This window comes from Citrus clementina, unplaced genomic scaffold (genome assembly GCF_000493195.1).
Source record: "Citrus clementina cultivar Clemenules unplaced genomic scaffold, Citrus_clementina_v1.0 scaffold_5, whole genome shotgun sequence".
Classification (NCBI taxonomy): Eukaryota; Viridiplantae; Streptophyta; class Magnoliopsida; order Sapindales; family Rutaceae; genus Citrus; species Citrus x clementina.
In genome coordinates this window covers 35,092,764-35,115,656 of record NW_006262201.1, presented here as the reverse complement: position 1 = coordinate 35,115,656, position 22,893 = coordinate 35,092,764, and the positions used below count along the sequence as shown (strand labels likewise).

Sequence of the window (22,893 nt, the reverse complement as noted above, 5' to 3'; positions counted from 1 at the left end):
CAAAGAATATACCTCATTAAAATCTTTACATAATTGTTATTGTGTAATAACAATCAAATTAATTATAAGAAGATGAAAAGCCAGATATAAAAGAAAATTTCTCTATTTATTAGATAATAGAGAATATAAAAAGATGAAAAATGGTGATGCCACATCACCTCCTCAAGTCTCAGCTTTATATATATATATATATATATATATATATTATAAAACATAATTATATTTATTTAATCCATCTATTATACATGTTTAAAACTTTAAATATTTAAAATTCATATTTTTAAGCTCAATTTTATTGAAACAAAATAAAATCATAAATTTTAAAACAAATTAAAAAATATACATATATAATATTATAAAATATAAAACTTATTTTTTATAAATACAGACTAAAAAACCCAGCTCTGACGTTAAAAAACATGCCTGGAGGAATTCGGGCACTGCCATACCGAGGATCGGCTCGAGTTATTGCCATTCATGAATCATGATACCTTCCATATAATTTTTGCATTAGATTATTTTTTGTTTATTATTTTCTTTTAAAGTTAATTAGCTTATTTTAATACAATAAAAAAGAAATTAGGTCAGTTATCAATTCAATAGAAATTAATTAAAATAAATTAAATAATTTTCTGCAAACTCTAACTCAATTTTTTAATTAACAATTTGATAATCCTATACTTATTTTGTTGGAATATTTAATTTAAATGGCATCATTTTTAACAAGCTTACACATATATTTTTTTTTTCTTATCACCTAGTATTATCAAATCAAGTGAAAATAAAATGATATTATTTTTTATTTATTTGAAAGAACTTCTATATTGTTATTTGTTCTAATATTTTCTAGACAAACATGTCTAACAATAACTAAAAAACTCTAATGCCCCGTTTGATAAAAATATTGAAACTCAATAAGTTGCTCATTTGATAAGTTGGACAAAAATAGTATTTGATAAATTTTTTTAAAATTGTTATTTCATACGTTTCTCAATTTTGACACCAACTTTTAAAAGCAGGTCAAGATTATTTTTTAGAGCAGCTTATTAAACAAGATACCACACATTTTTAAAGTTCATATAATAACCTTAATTTTTGACAACTATAATATATAAACCATCATATCATATTACCACAACATTCAATTTACCTTAATAACAAGTATGTAATTACAACCATGGCATTGCATAATTATATAAGGAGGCATACACAACATGATCTTCATTTTGACAATATTAAAAATAATCCTAGTTCCATTTTTAATGATAAAATAGAAAGAGACAATGATGCTTAAAAAGAGTATCATAATACTAATAGCTCTATATCACAATACAACAAGTTTAATGTGAATGTATTGCATATTACCTTTTATTTTACTTGAATTATGTATTAATATGAATTTTTACCATATTTTATACAATATATTATAAAGTTCATTATATTTTGTTTAATTGAGTTTTTTTAATCATGTAATCTTTGGTGTTTTAAATGAAAAGGCATATTTAAATAATTTATTAAACGTGTTATAAAAAATAAAAGGTAATTTAATTTTAGCCAGTATATAATAAAATAATATTTTTCGTATTTAAATTTATCAAACACATATATTATTCTTTTTAAATTCATAATAATGACAACAACACATTTTACTGAACATCAAACTACTTTTCTATTCAGTAGCTTATTTCATCATCATAATAGAAACAATTTATTTAATTAATTACTACAATTCCAAATTAGCCTAAGTCTGCATAGCTCAATTGCTCGTAAATGAACTTGATGCTCACACTCATTTAAGTTCAAGAAATAATAGAAGGTGAGGGCTAAAGTTTAATGGAGAATTATAATATTTAAAATCTCATATTTAAAGATAAAAGTTCATAAAAATAAATAAATCCCTTTTCACATTATCCTCTAGCAAAAAATAAAAAAGATACACTCGTGATGATTTATAAAACCGAATCTTCGTAACAGAGATAGTTTTTCACAAAAAAGAAAAGAAAATAATAATAATAATAAAATTATAAGTTTACACATAAAAATATTAATTAAAACTGAGTTTTTAAAATGATAAATTGAACCAATAAATGAAGCGGAGGATTGTCAATTTGTCATCGGCACCTTTCACCTCGTCCAAAATCACAAAGCCCACATTTTCGAACCCATCCCATCTGCATAACTGACGCGCTCGCTCGCTCACTCCGAGAAACACAAACCTTATAATTTTTAAAAAATCTTTGTTCCATCCATTACTCAGTTTAACCTCCAATTCCATATGCTCAATCCAATAAAACCCTTACACTTGGATTCAAAACCCTAACCACCAAAATCACACGAAATGGCCGCTGCGTCCAGAGACCAAGCACTCTCGCTCCTCGCCGCCGCCAACAACCATGGCGATTTGGCTGTAAAGCTCTCTTCCTTGAAGCAGGTGAGAGGTATTTTATCATCCGCTGACCCGTCTTTGGCGGCTGAACTCTTCCCTTACTTGGTCGAGCTCCAGTCTTCTCCCGAAAGTCTCGTTCGAAAATCGCTAATCGAGTGAGTTCCAAAACCCTAATTTGCTTTCTTGTTTGGTTATTTGTTTCTTCTTCTATTTTGCTTTTACACTTATTTATTCGTTTTTTGCCATACATTGTTAAATTTAATGTGGAAAGACTCGTTCTATGCTTACAAGGACATCTTTATCTATTTGTCTTGGCCTTTTCTTAACAGTGGATTCTGTTGTGCGTGGCATATTCTGAATATTAATCTAGCTAGTGAATTGAATCATAGGTTAAATGCATTGCTGAGTAAAAGGTGTAAAGATTTGGTAATTTTAGTAAAACTATTCATAAGTACTAAGAATTTCTTGGATTCTGATGATTAAATTTTACTAGAATGGGCACTACTTTCTTGATTCGATCACAGCAAATAGTCATAATTCAATTAAAGTTAAAGAAAAAGATTAAATAAGGTATGTTTCCTGTGCAATGTCTTCCACTCAGGGAGATATGCTGGAGTGTTTTAATGACACTTTGAAAACATGGTTCTATGCATAATGTTCTGTTTTATAGTCTAATCATCATGTAACAGAACTGCTATTCTTGCTTTCTTTTGTTTTTTCATGCTTGTCTTAAACAGTGGACATGTCTATATTGGCATGGTTCTGACATTGACTGATCTTCCCTTCATAATCACCATTCTTTAAGAAATGTGGGCTCTATTTATGAGGTATTCAATGTTTATTGTGGTAAATATCCCAGGTTGTTTGCTACAAGTGCTACTGCCCTTGTCTAATAACTTGTGTTCATTTGTGGTCCATAACATGTGGCTGTCAGGACTATTGAAGATATTGGTTTGAAAGCGATGGAGCATTCTTCTATACTCGTGCCTGTCTTATTGGCATTTTTGAGGGATGGCGACTCTCGTGTTGCAGGGAAATCTATTGTTTGTGGCACAAATTTCTTTTGCCGTGTTCTAGAAGAGATAACAATGCAGGTATTTCGCCTTCTCTGTCTACATCCTTCTTTGGAGAGACACTTCTTAAGTGGGAATGGTTAATATTCTAAACATCAATTTTGCCATTTGCTAGTTGGAATTCATCTTTTAACACAATGTGTTTAGAGTTATTGAAGCTTGAAATATTGTAGATTTTCTATGTCGTATTAATGAATCTTACATAGGTTTTATGCTTATAAGTTGATTTTAAGTATGTCTGAGTAACGGCCATGAAAATAATTTAGTTTTCTTCATTAGCTTGATGAATAAATTTGTTGATGTCAAGTGCAAGGTCTATAATATGTTTAGTTGGTTTAAGATTCTCTTGCTTCATTTTGTGATTGTCTCTGTTTCTTATTATGCGGGGGTGTGTGTAAGGATCAACTTTCAACTACTGTATTAAAATAAATTTGTTACCAAATGGGAATGTAACAAAATTATAGCATGGAAGATAATAATAATATAAAAGAAAAATGGGAATCAAAATACGGAAAGCGTGTATGCAGCTTATTTGCATCTGTAAATAAATTTTACAAATTATGGATTTGTTCCTATTTTTAGTAAATTATGCAACTGTAACGCTGAGTTATATTCTTATAAAAAATAATGAAATTATGCAACTCTAATGCTTATTTTGGAAAATTTTAGTTTCGCTGGCATGGTAAAGTTGAGCGGTGGCTTGAAGAACTTTGGACATGGATGGTTAGGTTCAAAGATGCTGTCTTTGCAATTGCATTGGAGGTATGGAGTAATTCCTCCTCTTTTGTTGAATTATTACAAAATGCTGATTGAAATTTTTAAGATTTAACACTATATTGGAACTTAATTATTTAAAGCAGTGATTCATTGGCCTATATTTCTGTTCCCTTTGGCCGCTTGGGCCCATATGGACTTTCTTTTTGTCTGCCACTTGGATGGAGGTGGGAAGGGGATATCGATTTATGTATGTGTATGTGTGTTTGTGTTGCAAAGGAAATCATAGTTGAAATCATTGCCTTCCCCTCTAGCATCTGCGTAAATTCTTCTATCAATTTTTGTGTATAATTTCCTTCTTTTCTTTTCTAATGATTTTAGTTAAAGTCAGTGCTTGAGTGTGATTATAGTTTTCACTTGCATCGCGCTTGTTCTCTGCCTCCTGTTACATGTGCCACTAGATAAACATCAAAAGTTCTTGTAATTTTAACTAAATTGATTTTCCCTACCTGTTATTAGTTTCACACATTCTGCTAATTTTATTCTTTTCTTGATAATGCAGCCTGGTTTAGTTGGCACGAAGTTGTTGGCACTGAAATTTTTGGAAACACATGTTTTACTTTTTACGTCTGACTCAAATGATTTTGAAAATTTTACCAAGGAAGGTATTGCTTTCTTGTTTGTAATGGCCATTTCCTTGAAGTACTTTTGAGTTATGGAGTTGCCTTTACTCTTTAATCTTTACACAATCTGATTTGTATTCAATTCTTTGGATACCGTTCTGACTTTATCTACAATAGGAAGTAAACAAACTTTTAATATATCATGGCTGTCGGGAGGACATCCTTTCCTAGATCCAGTTTCACTCACGTCAGAAGCAAATAGAATGCTTGGCACCTTAATGGATTTGTTGCAATCAGCTTGTAATCTCCCTGGTTCAGTGATTATTACTGTTGTCAATTGGTGAGTTTTCTCTTATCATTTGTCAATTATTATCGTCTACTCATTTACTGATTTTTGTCAATTTTACCTGTTAATTTCTCATTTTGCATGGTCTAGTGGCCAGCTGGTTCCCCACTCCCCCTCTTCCGTTTCCAATGTATGTCATCTCGGATAGATGATATAGAAAAATATCAACTATGAGGATAGTATACTTAAGAAGATCATCAATATACATACATACATAATATGTACATATGTGTATGTATAAACTTTGGTATGCCAAACCTCATCTATAAATATGATGCAAGTACTTACAGTTCAAACAGTTAATTAAAAAATATTAATTAATAAATAAATAAGTTAATTGTGAGCTTGCATTCTGTGGTTTCATACTGCCTGTCTCTGTGTTTGTGATTCATAAACTTTTAGTTGAGAACAGATTTTGTTACTTAGTGGTGGGTTATATTCTTTGATTGAAGTATATTGCTTATGCAGATGACTTGGGTTCATGTCTGTTGCTGATAGGAGTTCTCTCTCTCTTGCTCACTTACTCAAAAATTTTTAGACTGTATTTGTTGTGGTTTGAATTTATATTTTGCTGCTTGTGGGTTAGATCAGTAAGATTTCATCAAGATTCTGATCTCTGTTTAATTAAGAGCAACCCTCTATTGCCTGCTGTTATTCCACCATAGGCATTGATTCTTAAGGAATGGTGGAAATATTAGTGGATTATATCAAGCTTTGCTGAAACTGTAGCCATAGCTCTTGTGGCCTTCCGGTTTTTGGTTGCTGGTCTCATATAGGGGGTTATATTATTAAGAGTTGTAGATTTGTCTTATTAGTGGTCATATTGTCACCTTCTCTCTTAATAAACCGATCAATTTAAGGTATGCCCTAAGTGTGGCTCTAGTATACTACCTGTGCACTAGGGTTGTGGCAGCTATATCTTTGCTTTGTAAAGTCTAGAGATGAAAGAAAAGTTATTTGTTGGACTTTCCTATTTGGATTCTGGTTGATACTACATACTAGTATGTTAATCAATTTATAAAAAATTTAAAGTCGCACCTGTTAATTCATTGGTTATACATGAATGCAGTTGGAAAAATAAATTTTTCCTTCAAAAAGAAGATATCTTCATTATACTTGAAACGGGTGCCAGCATCTGAATTTTGTTCCCTTGTATCTTTTCTGCTGGGTGAATTTGGCCGTGTATTGGGTATCAATATTGAAGTTGCTAGGACTAATAAATTGAATAGTGCCTCTAGTTATATCATTTTATTGCACTTCTATATGTCGTGCACACAAATGGGCACGCACCCATATTTCGGATGTTCTAGTGATTCATCTCCTTTGTCATTTTTCCTCTTCATTAATGAAATTGTTTCCTGTTTCTCATACGAAAGGGGGAAAAAAATTAAATAGAGAAAGAGAAAAACGTTTTTTAAAGGCAGGGGTGTACATGCATATATATATAGTTGTGTACTTATGGTGAATTACAAGTACAAAATAAGTTGTCTTTATTATTATTATTTTTAGTAGTTTTAGGAAGTTCAGTAATTTGTATGAACCAGTGCAGAGTAGTGGTTTTACAAGGTTACTCTAGGGTGCCTTTGCTTTATGACATAGATGGATGACAATGATGTGTACTCACTGATATGTATGCCAAATTTCCTACTTCAATAATCTTAATATGTATATAAATAGTTGTATAAGAGTCCTGTTTTCTTCGCGTTGATAATATGCTGTGTCTACTTGCAGCTTAATTGTATGTATTTTTTTTCTTTATTGAACTCTGAATGTACAATGCTCTGGTGGATTTGAAATTCATCCTTGCAAGAAGGTAATTTAGATAATAGTAATCCTAGGGACGTACAGTCAAGTATGAATATTTAATTGCAGTCTGTCATGCAAATGTGAGACTTTCAATTGTTACTGATCCATTAATTTGTATTGGTAGCCTTAATAGTTTGTGTAGGGAGTAAACTGCATTTTGCCCTCAGTTTTAATTTTTGAGAATTTTGGAGGGATCTCTGAAGCTTGGAAACAGGTTGTAGTACAAGTTCAACTGCTTGTTTCTGATATCATAGCAGCATGCTGATCTGCTCTCTTTTGAGGAGTTGATGGCCTTGGATACTGCTGCATGGTGGTTCAGATTTTGGGAGTTTCAGGGCTAAACAGTGTCGACTTTTATGGTCCTAAGGAGCAGCATTATCCAGTGATATAATGGTTAAAGCGGTGGATAACTTGGTCAACTTGTTCTGAGAGAAACTTGCTGGTCAAGCAACACAGTTTATGCTTTGTTAACTGTTATACCATTTAACTATTGTTTGAGTTTATGATATTTGTGTGTACAGCTAATTATCCGTGAGCTATTTTAAAATGTATCAATTACATCATAGCAGTTGATGCACATTAAATACCTCTAATAATTAAAAGTTCTATTTAACTGGGAATTTCCCTGCTAATTCTACTCTTCTTTATTTGTTGTGGTTCCCAATGTTCAATCACTTTTGCTTTTGCTTATTTCATATTTTGACTTCACAATCAACATAATAAAAGGTTATGCTTCACGAACTTTTGAGGTATGGAATAACAAGATACATTTTTGTTCTGATAGTTCTCCCTTCGCATGTGATCAATTTGGTCCTTTTGGAAATAAGGATTCTACCACAAAGTCATAAACCCTTGACCTGAAAGGAAGCACCATGTAAAAACAGGTTAAGTGGCCAAGTCAATCATAGCCTTGTATCAGGCAGTTGATATGTGATAAAGGCATATAAGAAACATTGGAAATTACTCAAATCAATACTTTGTTTAAAGTCCTCACTATGAGTCTTACTCATTAACATTTCAGGTAAAGCAATTTAAACATGATAGTGGGAGTTGTTGCTCATCCAGTCGAGCTTAACTGTTTGGACAATCCATTTACTGCCTTTATATTTAAGTAGAAGCAATTGCTAAGTTATGTTGAAAGAAATATTTTTGATAAATTTGTTTTGTATCATGATTAGTATTCAAGTCCTTGATTTACTTTGTAAGTCCTTGATTTTCTTTGTTTTGAAAGATAAAGTCCACAGTCACATTATTACAGCTGTCTTTATCATTAATTTTAACTGTCATCAGGAAATCTTTGATCTAGCAATTAACAGAATTGCTATACAGGCTGTTTATGTTGTCATGGACTGTGGCTGAATTTCTTGATCCTTGAAGTTATATTGTATGTTTTACCAATAAGAGATTTGTAAATGAGAGTAGATGCAGAAAGTCTGCTGCAAAGGATTTGCAATTTGTGAAGAATGTTCTAAACTGAATTATGCTCTGAAAATTTTTTTAAGATGGCCTTTTAGTTATCATATCTGTTAAGCTGAAATTGTTAACTTATTATTTCTTGAGATAGCAATGTAAATATTTGTGTTGTGCTAGGGTTTTGAGCATTTTTTTATTTCAGATTTCATTTTTGTGTATGTCGAGCTGGTTAACATAAGCTACTGATGGATATATAGAAAGTATGTGAATGAACTACCGAAAGCATTATGTTGTCATGAGATTTGAGATTTTACTTTGTTTCTGTGTGGATACGTAGCAACTTGAGGAGATGGGATTTGTTGGTGATTTTGATATTGATGTCGATTTTGTCAGGAATTAAAGGGGACAAGAAGATTTTTTTTTTTTGGGTAATTTTATTAAGAGTTCATTGTAATGTTGATTGAATATGATTTGATTACATGATAAAGTGCATGCTTTGTGGAAGTTTGGAGTCCTAGCTTTCTTGTGGGTGATTTGAGAAGAAAGAAATAGTTGCTTTTTTGTAGAGGAAAAAGAGGAATATCCTGATGGTTTAAGGACAGGATTTGTTTATTATTAAATTGGCTTTGTTTAATGAGGATTGTGATATTGCCTTTGGTTAGTTTGGGTTATCTGGGGTTTTTCCTTTCCATCTTTGTTTCATGATTAAGGGCTATCCTTTATATAGAGATTTAACTTATGTAGTTTTGGGTTATCTTGACAGTTGGGAATATTTTTATTTGTGGACCTTTGGTCCATTTTTGCTCTCCTTTCCTCCTTGTTTCTTCAATCATTTGTTTCCCGTCAAAAAGAGGAAATATTGTAAAGTCCATCCTATATTTTGTAAAGAAGACTGGGAAAACTTATTTACCAAAGATATGACTGTCAACAGATCATTTTCAAGCAGATATTGTCTCAATATCTCTGAAAATTCATGCTGAAATGTAAACAATAAACAGTGTCATGCCTTGTAGTTGTGCATACCGGGTCAAAGTGCCATTGATTTCTTATTTTCACCAATTCTGTTAAAGAAAATCATAGAATTTTAAGGAAGTTTGTGTTTAGCTTGTTACATGCACTGTTCTTTTCCTATAAGTTATTTGCCTTTTTTTATCAGGATAGAAGTCCAAATAAAAGAATTCCAGATAGCAATTCCAATAAAGGTTGCTGTAGTCTTATGGGTATGGTTTTCTGCTGCAGGCAGACAGAGTTGAGCTGCATGATAGATTAGTGTATTTATAAAATGCCTAGAATAACTTGCCCATAGCTTCATGTCAATACAAGGATTTTTTGTTGGGCTTTTGACGGACTTAAATAATTGTGAAATGGAGAGAAGAATATCTTGTAAGACACGACTGACTTGTTTGCTCATTTGTGAATCTCATTAAAACCTTTTATGTTTAGTTATTTCTTAACTCATCAGAAGCTATACTATATCTTGTGTGAAGATATGTAAAAGGAATGCGTAAATCTGCTGAGTTACGGAAACCTCTACTGTATTGGAATTACTACTATTGAGATTGTTATTTTGGTAATAAGTTGATGAGGGTAGTGACGGTCGTGGTAGATACAATGGTGAGAAGTTGTTGGAGGTGTTGGAAGGAATTGGTTCCGAAGATGGTGGGGCCTATGATGATGATGATAATGAAGATGACAATTAAATTTTAGGAAGTTGTTTTAGATCATTTTGGTTCTTCTTTCATTTCCTTATTATATCTTAATGTTTTGTTTGTCATTTCACACTTACATCGAGTTGTACTGCTTGCAATGTTAATTTCTCTGCCTTGCTAGTGTAACTATTATGATTAGTTTTGTTAAATTATATCTAACAATTTTTCTATTTGTTTGGTAGTCTTGCAGCTATAGGAAGGAAAAGGCCTCTTCACTATAATACAATTCTTTCTGCACTGCTTGACTTCAATCCAAACTTTGAGACAGGAAGGGGATGCCATGCTGCCAGTGTTCAGTATTCCTTAAGGACTGCCTTTTTGGGATTCCTAAGGTGTACTAATCCAACAATCTTAGAGGTAAAGTTGTTCGAAATTTGACGCTTTTATTTTCTTTGAAATCTTTTTGTATAGTTTGTGTTTCTCTGTCTGTGCTTGCTCGGTGCTCTCATCCTTTCTTCTAGCTGAAATAAGTTGATAAAGACTGTCAAGCAACAATTTTAGATGAAATGGATACTTTCAGGCTTGATTTCTCCATTTTATGCTTTCATGGATATTTTTAGTGGAATTCTCATTTAGCATCCTTTAGGTTAAATTATCTTCCAATGATAATTTTCCAGGCTTTCCTCGATGAGGTCATTGGAACTCAATTCAACAGGTGGGTTTGGTTGTCATCTTTAGATTCTGTATTATTATGATTTTCTTTGTGAATTTCTAGATTAACGGCCCTGAAGCTTCTTTCCACTCCACATTCCTACAGGACAACAAGAATATCCCATACTTAAGTTTTGTGTTGTATTTTACCTAATTTCTGCTTCAACATTAGCACTTCCATCCGGCATGTCCCTGCTTCCTTTGTCTTTCATTTTGGCTGATTAAAACATTTCTTTTTGCTGAAAGAAGCTCCCAAATGTCAGATGGCTTGAATAGGTTGCATAAGTAGGCTCTTAGAGGACAATTTCTCACTAACTAGACACAAAAAGGAAGCTTGCCCATTAGATCCCTAATATTTGAACATAAGCTCTAAATTCTTAATCTGCTTGCCAAGTCTTGTGCCTGATTTTTTTTTTTTAATTTTTTCGTCTCCTATCTTTCATTTGCAGTCAAGAGACAGGTTGCTTAAAGCTCTACGAGCAATAAATGCCGGGGATACTGCGGATCAAGTAGTTCGACAAGTTGATAAAATGATTAGAAATTCTGAGCGTGCACGTGAAAATCGGGTTGACCGGGTAGTGAATACTTTTTCCTTTCCTCACTAGAATCTAGTCAATAAACTTCAAGTTTTTGTTGCCTCATACCGAATTTATTTTTCAATTATCAGAATGATCAGCCATCAACCCAGCTGCCCCTTTTAGGAGATCTGTTGAAAAAAAGGTCTATGCCTCAGGATAATGAAGAGCGAAATAATGGTCTTGATGTGGCTTCCAAGCGGGTTCGATATGGTCCTAACAATCATTTGGCTATGTCTGCTCAAATGAATGAGTCTTGGCAGGATTCTGTTTCTGTAAATGGAGTATCCCCTAGTGTTCCTCTTTTAGATAGTGATTTGAATCCTGTGGAGCAAATGATTGCTATGATTGCTGCTTTGCTTGCCGAAGGAGAAAGAGGAGCTGAATCGCTTGAGCTACTTATTTCAAATATTCACCCTGATCTGTTGGCTGATATTGTCATATCTAATATGAAGCATTTGCATAAAACACCCCCACCTCTGACAAGGCTTGGGAACTTACCTGTGACTCGACAAATTGGCTCTCTAAGTAGTCCAGCTCAGGTTGTCGTGCTGCCATCTCAAATAAATACGATGCAGTCTTCTCTTCTCACTGCACAAGTACAACTACCTTCTTCAGTTGCTGCAATCAGTTCTTCTTTGTCTGATACAGCAACTGGCAATACTTCTGCTACTGATTCTAAACGTGATCCCAGAAGGGTTTGTATTTCTCTATATTTACTAACTATTACTTTTGGATATTATGCAATCTGTCTAGTCTTAGGATGTTGAAAATATCTCTTCTTTATAATAAGCTACTGGTGGCTTATTCAGGATCCCCGTCGTCTGGATCCCCGGCGTGTAGCAACCCCTGTTGGAGTGCCATCCATATCTACCACAGAGGATGCTGGTCCTGTGCAATCTGAGTTTGATGATTCTAGTTCTATAACTAGGCCTCCCTCACTAGACATTACGACATCTGCTGAAAATCTTCCAGCTCCTCTGATGACCAGTGCCAAAAGTGACGATATGACATTTGAAAGTCCATCTGTTTGTAAAATGGATCAACCTAATGCTGAGGAAGGACTCTCTAGATCTGAAGAAATTGTCACCCTTCCTGAGGTCTGTGCTTCTTCAGATCATAGAATTTCTTCTCGTGCTGTTGACGAGGATTCTGCAGTAGTAGAATTATCTGATGTTGAAGTATACGGGACCAGTACATCATCTTTGGTGGAATCTGACCAGCATACTTCAGCTGTATCCAATGCATCTGCATGGGAGGAGACCTGTAAAGATTTACCTCCTCTTCCACTTTTTGTTGAGCTAACTGAAGAAGAGCAGAAAAGTGTTAGAACATTTGCTGTTGAACGTATTTTTGAATCTTACAAACATCTTCAGGGGACAGAGTGCAGCCAGACCCGGATGGGATTGCTTGCTCGATTGATCGCTCAGGCAAGTACATTATTATTGCTTAGGGCTTGGGAAATGCTCTACAAACTTTTTCTTCAGCTTGAATTTACATTGGATTATTAAAATAATTTCAGAGCTTGGCCTTATGTTCTATTGTTTACTACTTTTTTGTTATCCCAATCTCTGTAAATTAACATTTGGCAAAATTGCATTAATGTTAATTCTCTCTCTCTTTTTGCAGATTGATGCAGATGAAGACATTGTTATGATGCTGCAAAAATATGTTGTTGCAAATTACCAAGAGCAAAAGGTATTCTCTTTGTGATAACTTGTAACCCTATAATGCCAAGGTTCTGGATTCGAACCTCGTTTGGGGGTTGGGGGGGGGGGGGGGGAGGACATCAAAATATGAGTAGGCAACTCTTGAATCAACTAATATTAAAAAAATTACAAAAATCTATGCCGTGTAACTTTGAGGAATCGCTTCTGTTTTGTATTTTAATTTTTTTCTTTTTTACTGTATCCAATACATTTTCAACTAAAGAGTGAAATCCGATGGTCCTCATAGATATAAGATTAATTTTGACAAAAAAAATGTAACCCTCTAATAAAATCAGCATAAGACTTAACTGGTGAAAGTTGCTGTGCTGAAATTCAGCAAGTTGGAACGCTGATCCTATGAATTCTGCAATTCTGGTCAAAATCACATGTTCTGCTACTATTGGTTTCAAAATGTGGTTCCTTACGAGTAGCTGTTCTTTTCTGGTGCTTCTCTTGAACTATCATAACTTCCTGGCTTTTGATTTTTTCATTGCTTGACTCCATTTGTAGAGTCTTGTGTCTGCATTATGGGGACGTTATCTGTTGTCACTTCTATTATGCACAATGTTTTCTTGTTTGTTATTGACTTGTGTTTTGATGGGCCCTATTGATCAACTATTGTTCTAGCCAGCATTTGTACCTGTTTCTCTCAGACGATAGCGAAGTTTATGGAGTCCATCAGTTGTTATGAGTGGATACCTTTAACTTGTGTCCTTGGCTACTTTGTTGATTTATTTGTTTATTGGTATTCTTTTAGGATTGTTTTTAGACCTTTATATTTCAGTTCTTAAGTTATATTTTTCATTGCTGTGTCAGGGACATGAACTTGTGCTGCATATTCTCTATCATCTACAATCGCTCATGATCTCTAGTTCCAATGAAAACTCTTCATATGCTGCTGCCGTGTATGAAAAACTCCTCTTGGCAGTGGTGGGTACAGATTCTGCTATCTCAACCTCATTTTTGTTTCCTTGAGAATCAGAATTATCTAACTGTCGTTGTTGTAGGCGAAATCTTTGTTGGACACTTTTCCGGCTTCAGACAAGTCTTTTAGTAGGCTTCTGGGTGAGGTTCCTGTTTTGCCTGACTCTGTCTTACAACTGTTAGGCAACCTCTGCTCTTCTGCTGTTTTTGATCTCCATGGGAAAGAGGTCCGCGATGGTGAGCGTGTGACTCAGGGCCTCGGTGCAGTGTGGAGTCTGATTTTGGGTCGTCCATATTATCGCCAAGCCTGCCTAGACATAGCTTTGAAGGTAACTTGCTTATGAAAATCTCATAGCCTAGAGTGCAACCGTGTGCCTGTGTGAAAACTAGGTGGATATGAGCTATGTTTTGCTTATATATTTGTTTTCTGTTTGCAGTCTGCTGCTCATTCACAAGATGAAATTCGAGCGAAAGCTATTCGGCTGGTATAGAAACGTCCTGACATTACCATTGTGGAGGGAAAAAGGAAAAAAAGAATTAATTTTTATCTGGGCTGTATTTCAGTTCTTGTTGTGCTAACAATGTATTAATTTTCTTCTGTTTATAATGGACAGGTGTCGAACAAACTCTATCAGTTAAGCTACATAACAGAAAATATAGAACAATATGCAACAAATATGATGCTGTCTGCTGTGAATCAGCATTCTTCAAACTTAGAGTGTTCACAGTCTGATTCTGCTGATCTCAAAGCTGAGGGGGAGGTATGAAACTTTTTCCTATTCCACTTTGTGGTTCCCTTTATGTATTTTCATTCGCTTTGTTCCTTTAGCATGCCAAATGTTCAAATTCTTGGTCTTGTGGAAAGTGAACTGGGTTTTTACCTTTTGGAGTGTTTGGAGAGAATGAACTGGATTTTTATGTTAGGGAGTGTTTGGAGAGATTAAAATTAAGTCAGTGGTTCCATTTTTTATAAAATCTTTTTGGATTATTCAGAGAGAGATCAAAGTTAAATTAAGGGTTGCATTTTTTTTTTTCTTTTTCCTTCTCTGGGTGTGGTGGTTGATGGTATTGCCAGCAGCCATTTTGTACACCCATATTATCTTGTTAAGTTCCATGTTAGACTAGATTATGGAGTGGCAGCTTCATTTCGGGTAATATGGAAAGAAAGAAATACTGGCATTTTTCAGGCAAAAAGAGCGGATAACATTAAAGAATTGTGGGATGGAGTTCATATTTTACCTTTGCTTTGGCTTCAGTCTCCACAGAGTCTCGTTTTTTCAGCGTAGCGGACAGCTGGTCCAGTTCATTGTAATCTTCATCTTTTAATACAAATTTCAGTTTCTTCTCCAAAAAATAAAAACCAAAAACCCATATTAGGAGCTAGGATTGTCTATCCTATGTAAACAGTAGATTGTAATTTAATTTAGGTGGTATTATCTAGTCACACTCATATAAGTTGTTTAGTGCTCATATTACTTAATATCTTTGTTACCAAGCTCTTAAGCATTTCAATCAACGATTCATCACATGGATTGTGGTAGATGAGCAGTAGGTGCTTTTCCTTCATGAGAGCAGAAAGGATACACCGATGCACCTGCACTTTCTCCATTTTGGGAAACATAAACCTTTCAGACACTAAGTGTGTGTGTGTGTGTGTGTGTGTGTGTGTGTGTGTGTGTGTGTGGGGGGTGTGGAACCTCTGCACTCCAGCATTCTCCTTTGTCAAACGAGATCTTAGAATTGCTTTTGATTATTCTTGCTGAAAAATCATTTCAGGTTGGAAGCCAGGAAACATCCATTAGTGGCTCCCAAGTTTCGGAGCCTGGAACCTTTGAAATGGACTCAGTGAAGGGTGGACAACCAATTTCTCATAGCCTTTCAACTATTTCATTTCCTGAGGCTCAACGTCTGACTTCCTTGTTTTTTGCTTTATGTACAAAGGTTTGTCAATGACTTCTCTGATACTGATAAATTTGAAGATTTTAGCTTTCATTATTTTGGTAATCCTGATGAGACTTTTCTTTTGTTCCAGAAACCTCGTCTTCTTCAACTTATTTTTGACAAATATGTTCAAGCTCCAAAATCTGTAAAGCAGGTATTTTTAATTGTTGCTAAAGTTATGTTAACTATTGTGGTTGTAACAAATCCTGCTAGGTTATCAGTCCATATTGGTCAGTTCTCAAATTCTCAAATGGTAAGACACCTTTATTTATTTTATCCTAGGCTATGAGGACTATAGTGCAGTGTGAAGTATTTCATGGCACCTGGCTTGGTATACCTGGTCTTTAAAATGGATTGTCCAGCAGCCTTACTAGTGCTCATGATGTGATATCTGACATGGGTTTCCTAGGTGAAATAAAGTATCTGTGCGTTGGAGGCTATGATCATTAATGTGTTTTTATTTTGAATATGCCTAACGTTATTATTATTTTTTATCTTTTCTGTTTCTATTGAGAGTTTGCCCAACTTTTATTGCACACTTTTTGAATGATATAGGCTTTTCATCGCCATATCCCAATTCTTATAAGGGCGTTGGGTTCATCTTGTTCTGAATTACTGCACATAATATCCGATCCACCTCAAGGAAGTGAAAATCTTTTAACTCTTGTGAGTCATTATTATTTTTTTCAATTGTAAATCTATTTCATCTTTTAAATTTTTTTTTGTTGATAGTGGTTTTCTTTTCTTACCAGGTGCTGCAAATATTGACCCAAGAAACCACACCTTCCTCCGATCTAATAGCCACTGTTAAGCATTTATATGAAACAAAGTTAAAGGTATTTCACATACCTGAAACATAATTTCACCCCCCCCCCTTCTCTCGGACATAGTTAAATTTGAATGTCACAAGTCTAATGTAAACCTTTTTTTTTTTTTTTAATATTTAGGATGCTACCATTCTTATACCAATGCTTTCTTCACTTACGAAGAATGAGGTTTGCTTCCTGAATTTCTCTCCTCTCTTTTATTATTTCATTTTTTTAGTTTTTGTTGTTTGTGTGATTGTATCATTGAATATCAAGATGCAAAACATCATGGCAAGATATTGCTAATAAGGATTATATATTTACAGTTCGAGCTTGAATGTCTAGAAGTTCAGAGTTACTAGACTTTATAGGCTTATACTGTATCAGTACGTGTTCTGCCAGATATTTATTGGCCCTCCATAGGTTTATAATTACCAAAGCACCCCTTGTATAATAGATAAGAATATATTTTCCTGTTAATTTTGATTTTATATCAGTGTTTGTGCCTTCAAATTTAGCTCTAGTCAATTTGAATATAAACATTATTAATCACTTCTGTACAATTACTTTTCATGAGGGAGTGTGAGTAATTGATTTTAAGTTTGTAGATTACTCATATTAAAAAGTGATTTGGCATGCACTAGATAGTAATTATGAAAAACATTAAACAGATAGATTATAGAAAACTGTAGTGACTGTGGAGTTGATCTGCATGGGCTGCCTAATTACGGGAGATGATCTCATGTGAAGTTATGCAAGTGGCCGAAAGAGTTTTATCTCACATGAAATCTAGATATCTTGCATGAGTTAGAATGAAAAATGAATATTTTTTGAAACATCTCAGATGCTTCAAACACCTATGGGTTCTGTATTGCCAGTCATCCGTACTACACCAATACCAATAGGTGGCATAGGGGAAGAGACGCTACGTCTGGGAATCAGCAACATGAAACTTTGTTATGAACTGCCCCCTTTCCTTAGGGGGATCGGGATAATAAACTTCCATCTCATTCTTACTATGGATACCCCCCATAACCATTGAAGACTAGAGAAGTGATTAATTCCTGGAGATTAAGGGGCATTGAGCACTAAGAAATTGTTTGAGTTTACAGTTTTATCTAGTACCAACACGCATGCTATTAAGAGAAAAGCTTTTGCCTTGAAGATTTCTTAAGAAACTCTACCTTTTTCACAATAAAAGCACTAAGATCCCATTAAATCACTGTATATGTCACTAAAATGATAGATTTTCAGCTATATATATTTATAATTTTTTTTGTTTTCCTCACGATATTATCTCTAACTTCACTTTTATGTTGGGCAATTTTGCATGAGGGGGGCAAAAAAAAAATCAAGTTGCAACTGGAAATTGAAGCCTTAAAAAAAGTCAAGCCAGTGACCCATTTGACTCATAAATATAACTTAATTGTTTATATTACCATCATGAGGAGGTGAACAATAAATAAAGATCGTATGGCAAAAGAAAAGGTTCCATGTTGCTATTGCTTCTTGACAAGATATCAGCCCCTCCAATTTTGAAGTTCTCTTTTGTAAAATGGCTTATTGAAGTTATTCCTTTTGTTCCTTCATATAAATGATTTCTTGTAAGTTATAATTTTATCATTTTATGATTATAGGTATTACCTATTTTCCCTCGCCTCGTTGATCTTCCCCTAGAGAAGTTCCAGATGGCGCTTGCTCACATACTACAGGTATAAATGGATTTTCTGAATGTGACTTTGTGAATTGTGCCATATTACATTTTGTCATCTTTTTGGTTTACCTTGAGTGATGCAAAATAGCAACATATCAAATATTGGGACTTCTAACTTAGTATTCGGACTTATACGTTTATAGGTTCTGTTAGGATATTGGTAACCTTTTTCTTTACATGCTGTATGTGGGCCATTATATTTTTGTGTTATTTAGTTCTTAAATTAAACACAGAAGTTCTGTTGTTCTGGTGCAAGTTAAATCATTTGTTGATTGAAGTCACAGATTCACATTAAATATAAGATCATTTGTACACTAAAATTACTTGATGAGTGAAATTGCATTTGTTAATTATTTGTGAACTTTCAAGTTTCTTTGAACATATATATTCAGTTGTAGTGCTACAGGAGTATCATGCTGTTCCTTTTCCATTGACTTGACATGAAAAATAATCTTAAGAGATTGCAACTGTTAATTGCAGGGTTCAGCTCATACAGGTCCTGCTTTAACACCTGTAGAAGTTTTAGTTGCCATACACGACATTGTTCCTGAGAGAGAGGGCCTTGCACTTAAAAAGGCATGTCTTCTATCATTCTGATTTGATTGTTTTGCTTATCAAGGAATTCTTAGTTTAGTGCTTGTTTGAATTCTCTCTGGACTGTAATTTCAAATTGTAATTATGCTGTCTGCTCTTCCATCTCATATTCCACCAACATTAAAGGGAGTGGTTGCTGTAATAAGATGTATCAAATACAGAAATTCTGCACAGGGGTCAATTCAGTTGGGCAGGATGGGCTTGACAGAGTAGTTTAGTGCAGCTTTAGGTTTTGAGCAAGTTGTCCAACTTCAAAACAATGTCTCTGATAGGGCTGCTCAAGTGAGCCAAACTTCGATCCCAGGCAGGATGGGCATTACTTTAGGTTGTTCTAGTCTGGTTGAATATAACCTTCTTTGCCTGTGCAATTATCACTTGAGTACCAGGCATATTTAGGAACACCAGATATTAGTGGAATATGTCGCAAACGGCTTGCAATAGTAAAATTTTATTAATTTTGAATCAATGCATGGTTCATATTTATCTCTACCAAGGGATACATCCTTGCATGGTTGATATTCATCTTTACCAGGAGATACATCCTTCAACTTAAATCATATGTTTCTTCCTCAAAATGCATTAGTGAAGCTCCCTTCAAGACTCATTTATCTTTAGATTCCAAATATTTTCCGTTTCGGAAAAGGCCTGTTTGTTCAAGCCTTGACATAATTCCCCCTTACTAGCTTTAAATTCTTTTCTTGGCTGGCTTTCTCACCCATTTTTCTGGATAATTTGTGTACAAATTATTCCAGCCTTTCAAACTTACTTGCATTGTCCAGCTTATCTGTGTAAGTTTCTGCAGATCTACTGGACCTTAGACTTTGCTAATTAATAAAGTTACCATATTAGGGAGTTGGCAAAGTGATCAGGGGGTCCAATTCTTCTGGTTAACCCACCGGCCCCAAGGTAAAAAAGGGTTGATTTTCTTGCTTCCAAAAGATTGAAGGTACTGCAGGACAATAGTTTCAGACTTTAGTTTGTTAAGCTGGCTGGTGGGATTTCTATGTTACAAAATAAATAATTACTTATTGGGCTTCACTAACAAGATCTTGGTATTGATACATAAGATGCCAGTCACATGATACAGTTATTTTCACTTTTGTTGGTGTCATACCATGTCTCGATGATAATTGAGTAATATAAGTTTATCTTACAGAAGAGAGTCCACCTAAAAATTATTCAATTTTCCCCCATACACTTGGCTTTGCATGTGAGGGTGTTTTAGAGTACATACACTTGGAGATAATTTTATTTTAATTGAGTTATTAATATCTTATTAATACGAGATAAAAATAAAGAAAAGAAAGTAAGGTAGACTTAACATTCATATGGGCATATGTGATTAAGAAATAAAGGTGTGGATACCTTTCCTAAAACTTAAGCTTATATCAATATGAATGTTTGTTATGCTTATAATTGTTAAGTTTCATGTTTCCAGATAACAGATGCTTGCTCAGCTTGTTTTGAGCAGCGTACAGTTTTCACACAACAGGTTTTAGCGAAGGCTTTGAATCAAATGGTATGTAAAGTGAATCAATAATCCATGGACACTTTTAGTTCTATATATAGTAACTGTTTCTCCCTTTTAGGTTGATCAAACTCCACTGCCACTACTCTTTATGAGAACAGTAATTCAGGCAATTGATGCTTTTCCTACTCTGGTAATTGTATTCTTTTCTGCTACTGCTTTTCTGTTGTTAAAGATTTAAATTCAATGTGAAATATGTACAAAGAAGCTGGCATCTGATAGATTGCCGATTCAAAGCTGTATCTGCTGTTCAGTATGTTGATGAGTTTCATTTTTCCTTTTTTAAAAGTAGGAAAAAATCTGACAGGTTAATTATGAATCACTGTGTGTAAGATCTGAAAAGCTTAAGGGAAAAGAAAACAGAAATTGAATTTTGCCTTGATAGCACGTCCATTGAAGTAAGTCATCACCTTTAATTGCAGTCAACCCTGAGGTTTAGAAAATTAACATAGAATAATTTTAACTACTTTCTTTTAGGAGGGAAAAAAAAGACTTTAACCATGCTGAACCTTAAAAATTGTATCACACTAAGTTCAAATCCAGGATTTGCAATTTCTGAAGCAGCTTCTGCATTCCCTGTTATTTTTCACTCTTTTGTAGACGTTTCTGCTGGATGTCAGCTGGCTGTATACTATCCCTAAAGCCCACATAGGGTTTGTCATGCCTTGTCATTTATTTATTTTGATGAATTTGCATGAGCATGGCATCAGCTGTTAGTTATATATCAAACAGAAGCATGATATGGAGAAGATTGATTAGTGATTTATTCTTTTCATGCCTTGCTTTCAGGTTGATTTTGTCATGGAAATACTTTCCAAACTTGTGAGTAAACAGGTATGACAGGTCAAACTATAATTTATAAATCAGTAACTTCTTCACTCAAATGCCTTTACTAGTGCGTTCGTGTGGTAACTGATTTATTTTACTTGCTCTCAAAGCAGGTGTGGAGAATGCCAAAGTTGTGGGTTGGCTTCTTGAAATGCGTGTCTCAGACACGCCCACATTCTTTTCCTGTACTGTTGAAGGTAGTATATTTTCTTCAATGGTGAGAAATTAACCCTTCTTTCATGGGTTTTTTGAAACACCCGCTTTCTTTTCTTTCTGACTGCAGTTGCCACCTCCACAACTTGAGAGTGCTCTGAATAAATATGCTAACCTTAGAGGTCCCCTAGCCACCTACGCCAGCCAACCAAGCTTGAAAAGTTCGATACCTAGGTACTTTTTTTCTTGATATGATGCTATTCTACTTCTTGCCTACTGTTTTAACTTCAATTTTTATGTGTTGGGTTGTGCTAATAATGTGTGGCCAAGGGCAGATGTTAAGACTTGGGAAGTTAAAATAGAAAATAAGTAATGTGGTGGACTTGCAAATAGTTGTTATATACAATTTTGTGGAGATACTAAATATTCTTTCATGTAAGTTACAATATATGTTGATTTAATGCAATCATTGTATGCTGTTGAGTATGCACAATCAAATCAAGAGGGTCATTGGATTTTTTTTGTTGTAGGAAGAATAATTTCTTCAACCATCTATCTTTACAGTGATTTCTTGTTTCCTTATCTTATTTTTTTGGGTTAAATTGCAATTATATTTTGCAGATCAATCCTTGCAGTTCTTGGTCTTGCAAATGAATCACATATGCAGCAGCTGCATATTTCATCTTTGAACCCATCAGATACAGGTTCTTCAGAGCATGGAGCAACACCGACGTGACTATAAAAGACCTTGGAGCTTTCAAAGTGACCTGCTAATTTAGGTCCATCATGAATGTGAATGTCGCTCCATGATATTGTTCTTGTTCTCATCAAGGGAGATACAATTCAGCTGAAGTCAACTGCTTGTACGGCATCCGATCTCTTCATTGTTTGAATACTGATCAATTGGAACCCAGATGACTCCAAGTCAGTACTAGGCACAGCGGAATAGCTTTTTCAAGCCAGGGACTGCAACCATCAAGGAAAAATAGGCTCCCCCTTCCATCAGCTTGTGGAAATGTAACATAGCTGTAAATGAATTTTTTTTTTATTGTTATTATTTGAATTTTGATTTCACTTTCTGTCTAATATGGGGCATGTTTAATTAAAATATGTTGGGTTGGTAGCCGCTGGAAATATTGTTGAAGCTACCAACAGGTCCCGTATTTTGGTTGAGGGTCTGATCCTGGAGAAGGAAATGGCGGTGTCGTGGTGCCCCTTCTTAGTTAGGTTGAACGATCTTGTAAAATAAAAATGGTGCAAAATTTCAAGTCATTTTTTTCCCTGGAAAAGTAAGATTGGTGAAAAAAATTGCACGCAAAGTTCACTCTTTAAGAAGTTCTGACAGCCTTTTTTCGAGTCTGTTTATCTTGAGCAAGAAGGGCAAGTGAGGTGAACTTTTG

At 34.4% G+C, this 22,893-nt stretch overlaps 1 protein-coding gene across 6 annotated transcripts; it reads left to right on the top strand.

Annotated features, from left to right (window-relative positions):
* Positions 1 to 2,085: 2,085 nt before the first annotated feature.
* Positions 2,086 to 22,765, top strand: LOC18041672. Of its 6 annotated transcripts, none has more exons than XM_024183892.1 (27): positions 2,086 to 2,541; positions 3,321 to 3,480; positions 4,129 to 4,221; positions 4,736 to 4,838; positions 4,974 to 5,136; positions 10,253 to 10,427; positions 11,171 to 11,296; positions 11,389 to 11,994; positions 12,109 to 12,726; positions 12,926 to 12,994; positions 13,822 to 13,935; positions 14,013 to 14,258; positions 14,367 to 14,414; positions 14,544 to 14,690; positions 15,706 to 15,870; positions 15,962 to 16,024; positions 16,426 to 16,536; positions 16,623 to 16,706; positions 16,818 to 16,865; positions 18,314 to 18,388; positions 18,871 to 18,966; positions 20,423 to 20,503; positions 20,574 to 20,645; positions 21,302 to 21,346; positions 21,454 to 21,537; positions 21,624 to 21,727; positions 22,115 to 22,765. In XM_024183892.1, the coding sequence occupies exons 1-27, from the start codon at positions 2,339 to 2,341 to the stop codon at positions 22,227 to 22,229; spliced, it is 4,014 nt and encodes a 1,337-aa protein (XP_024039660.1). In that variant the 5' UTR covers positions 2,086 to 2,338; the 3' UTR covers positions 22,230 to 22,765. The 6 variants fall into 6 exon arrangements, 4 of the variants coding, with proteins under 4 accessions (XP_024039660.1, XP_024039659.1, XP_024039661.1 ...); XM_024183891.1 differs by having other exon boundaries at positions 21,451 to 21,537; XR_002905294.1 differs by lacking the exons at positions 21,624 to 21,727; positions 22,115 to 22,765 and adding an exon at positions 20,805 to 20,910 and having other exon boundaries at positions 21,454 to 21,497.
* Positions 22,766 to 22,893: the final 128 nt, after the last annotated feature.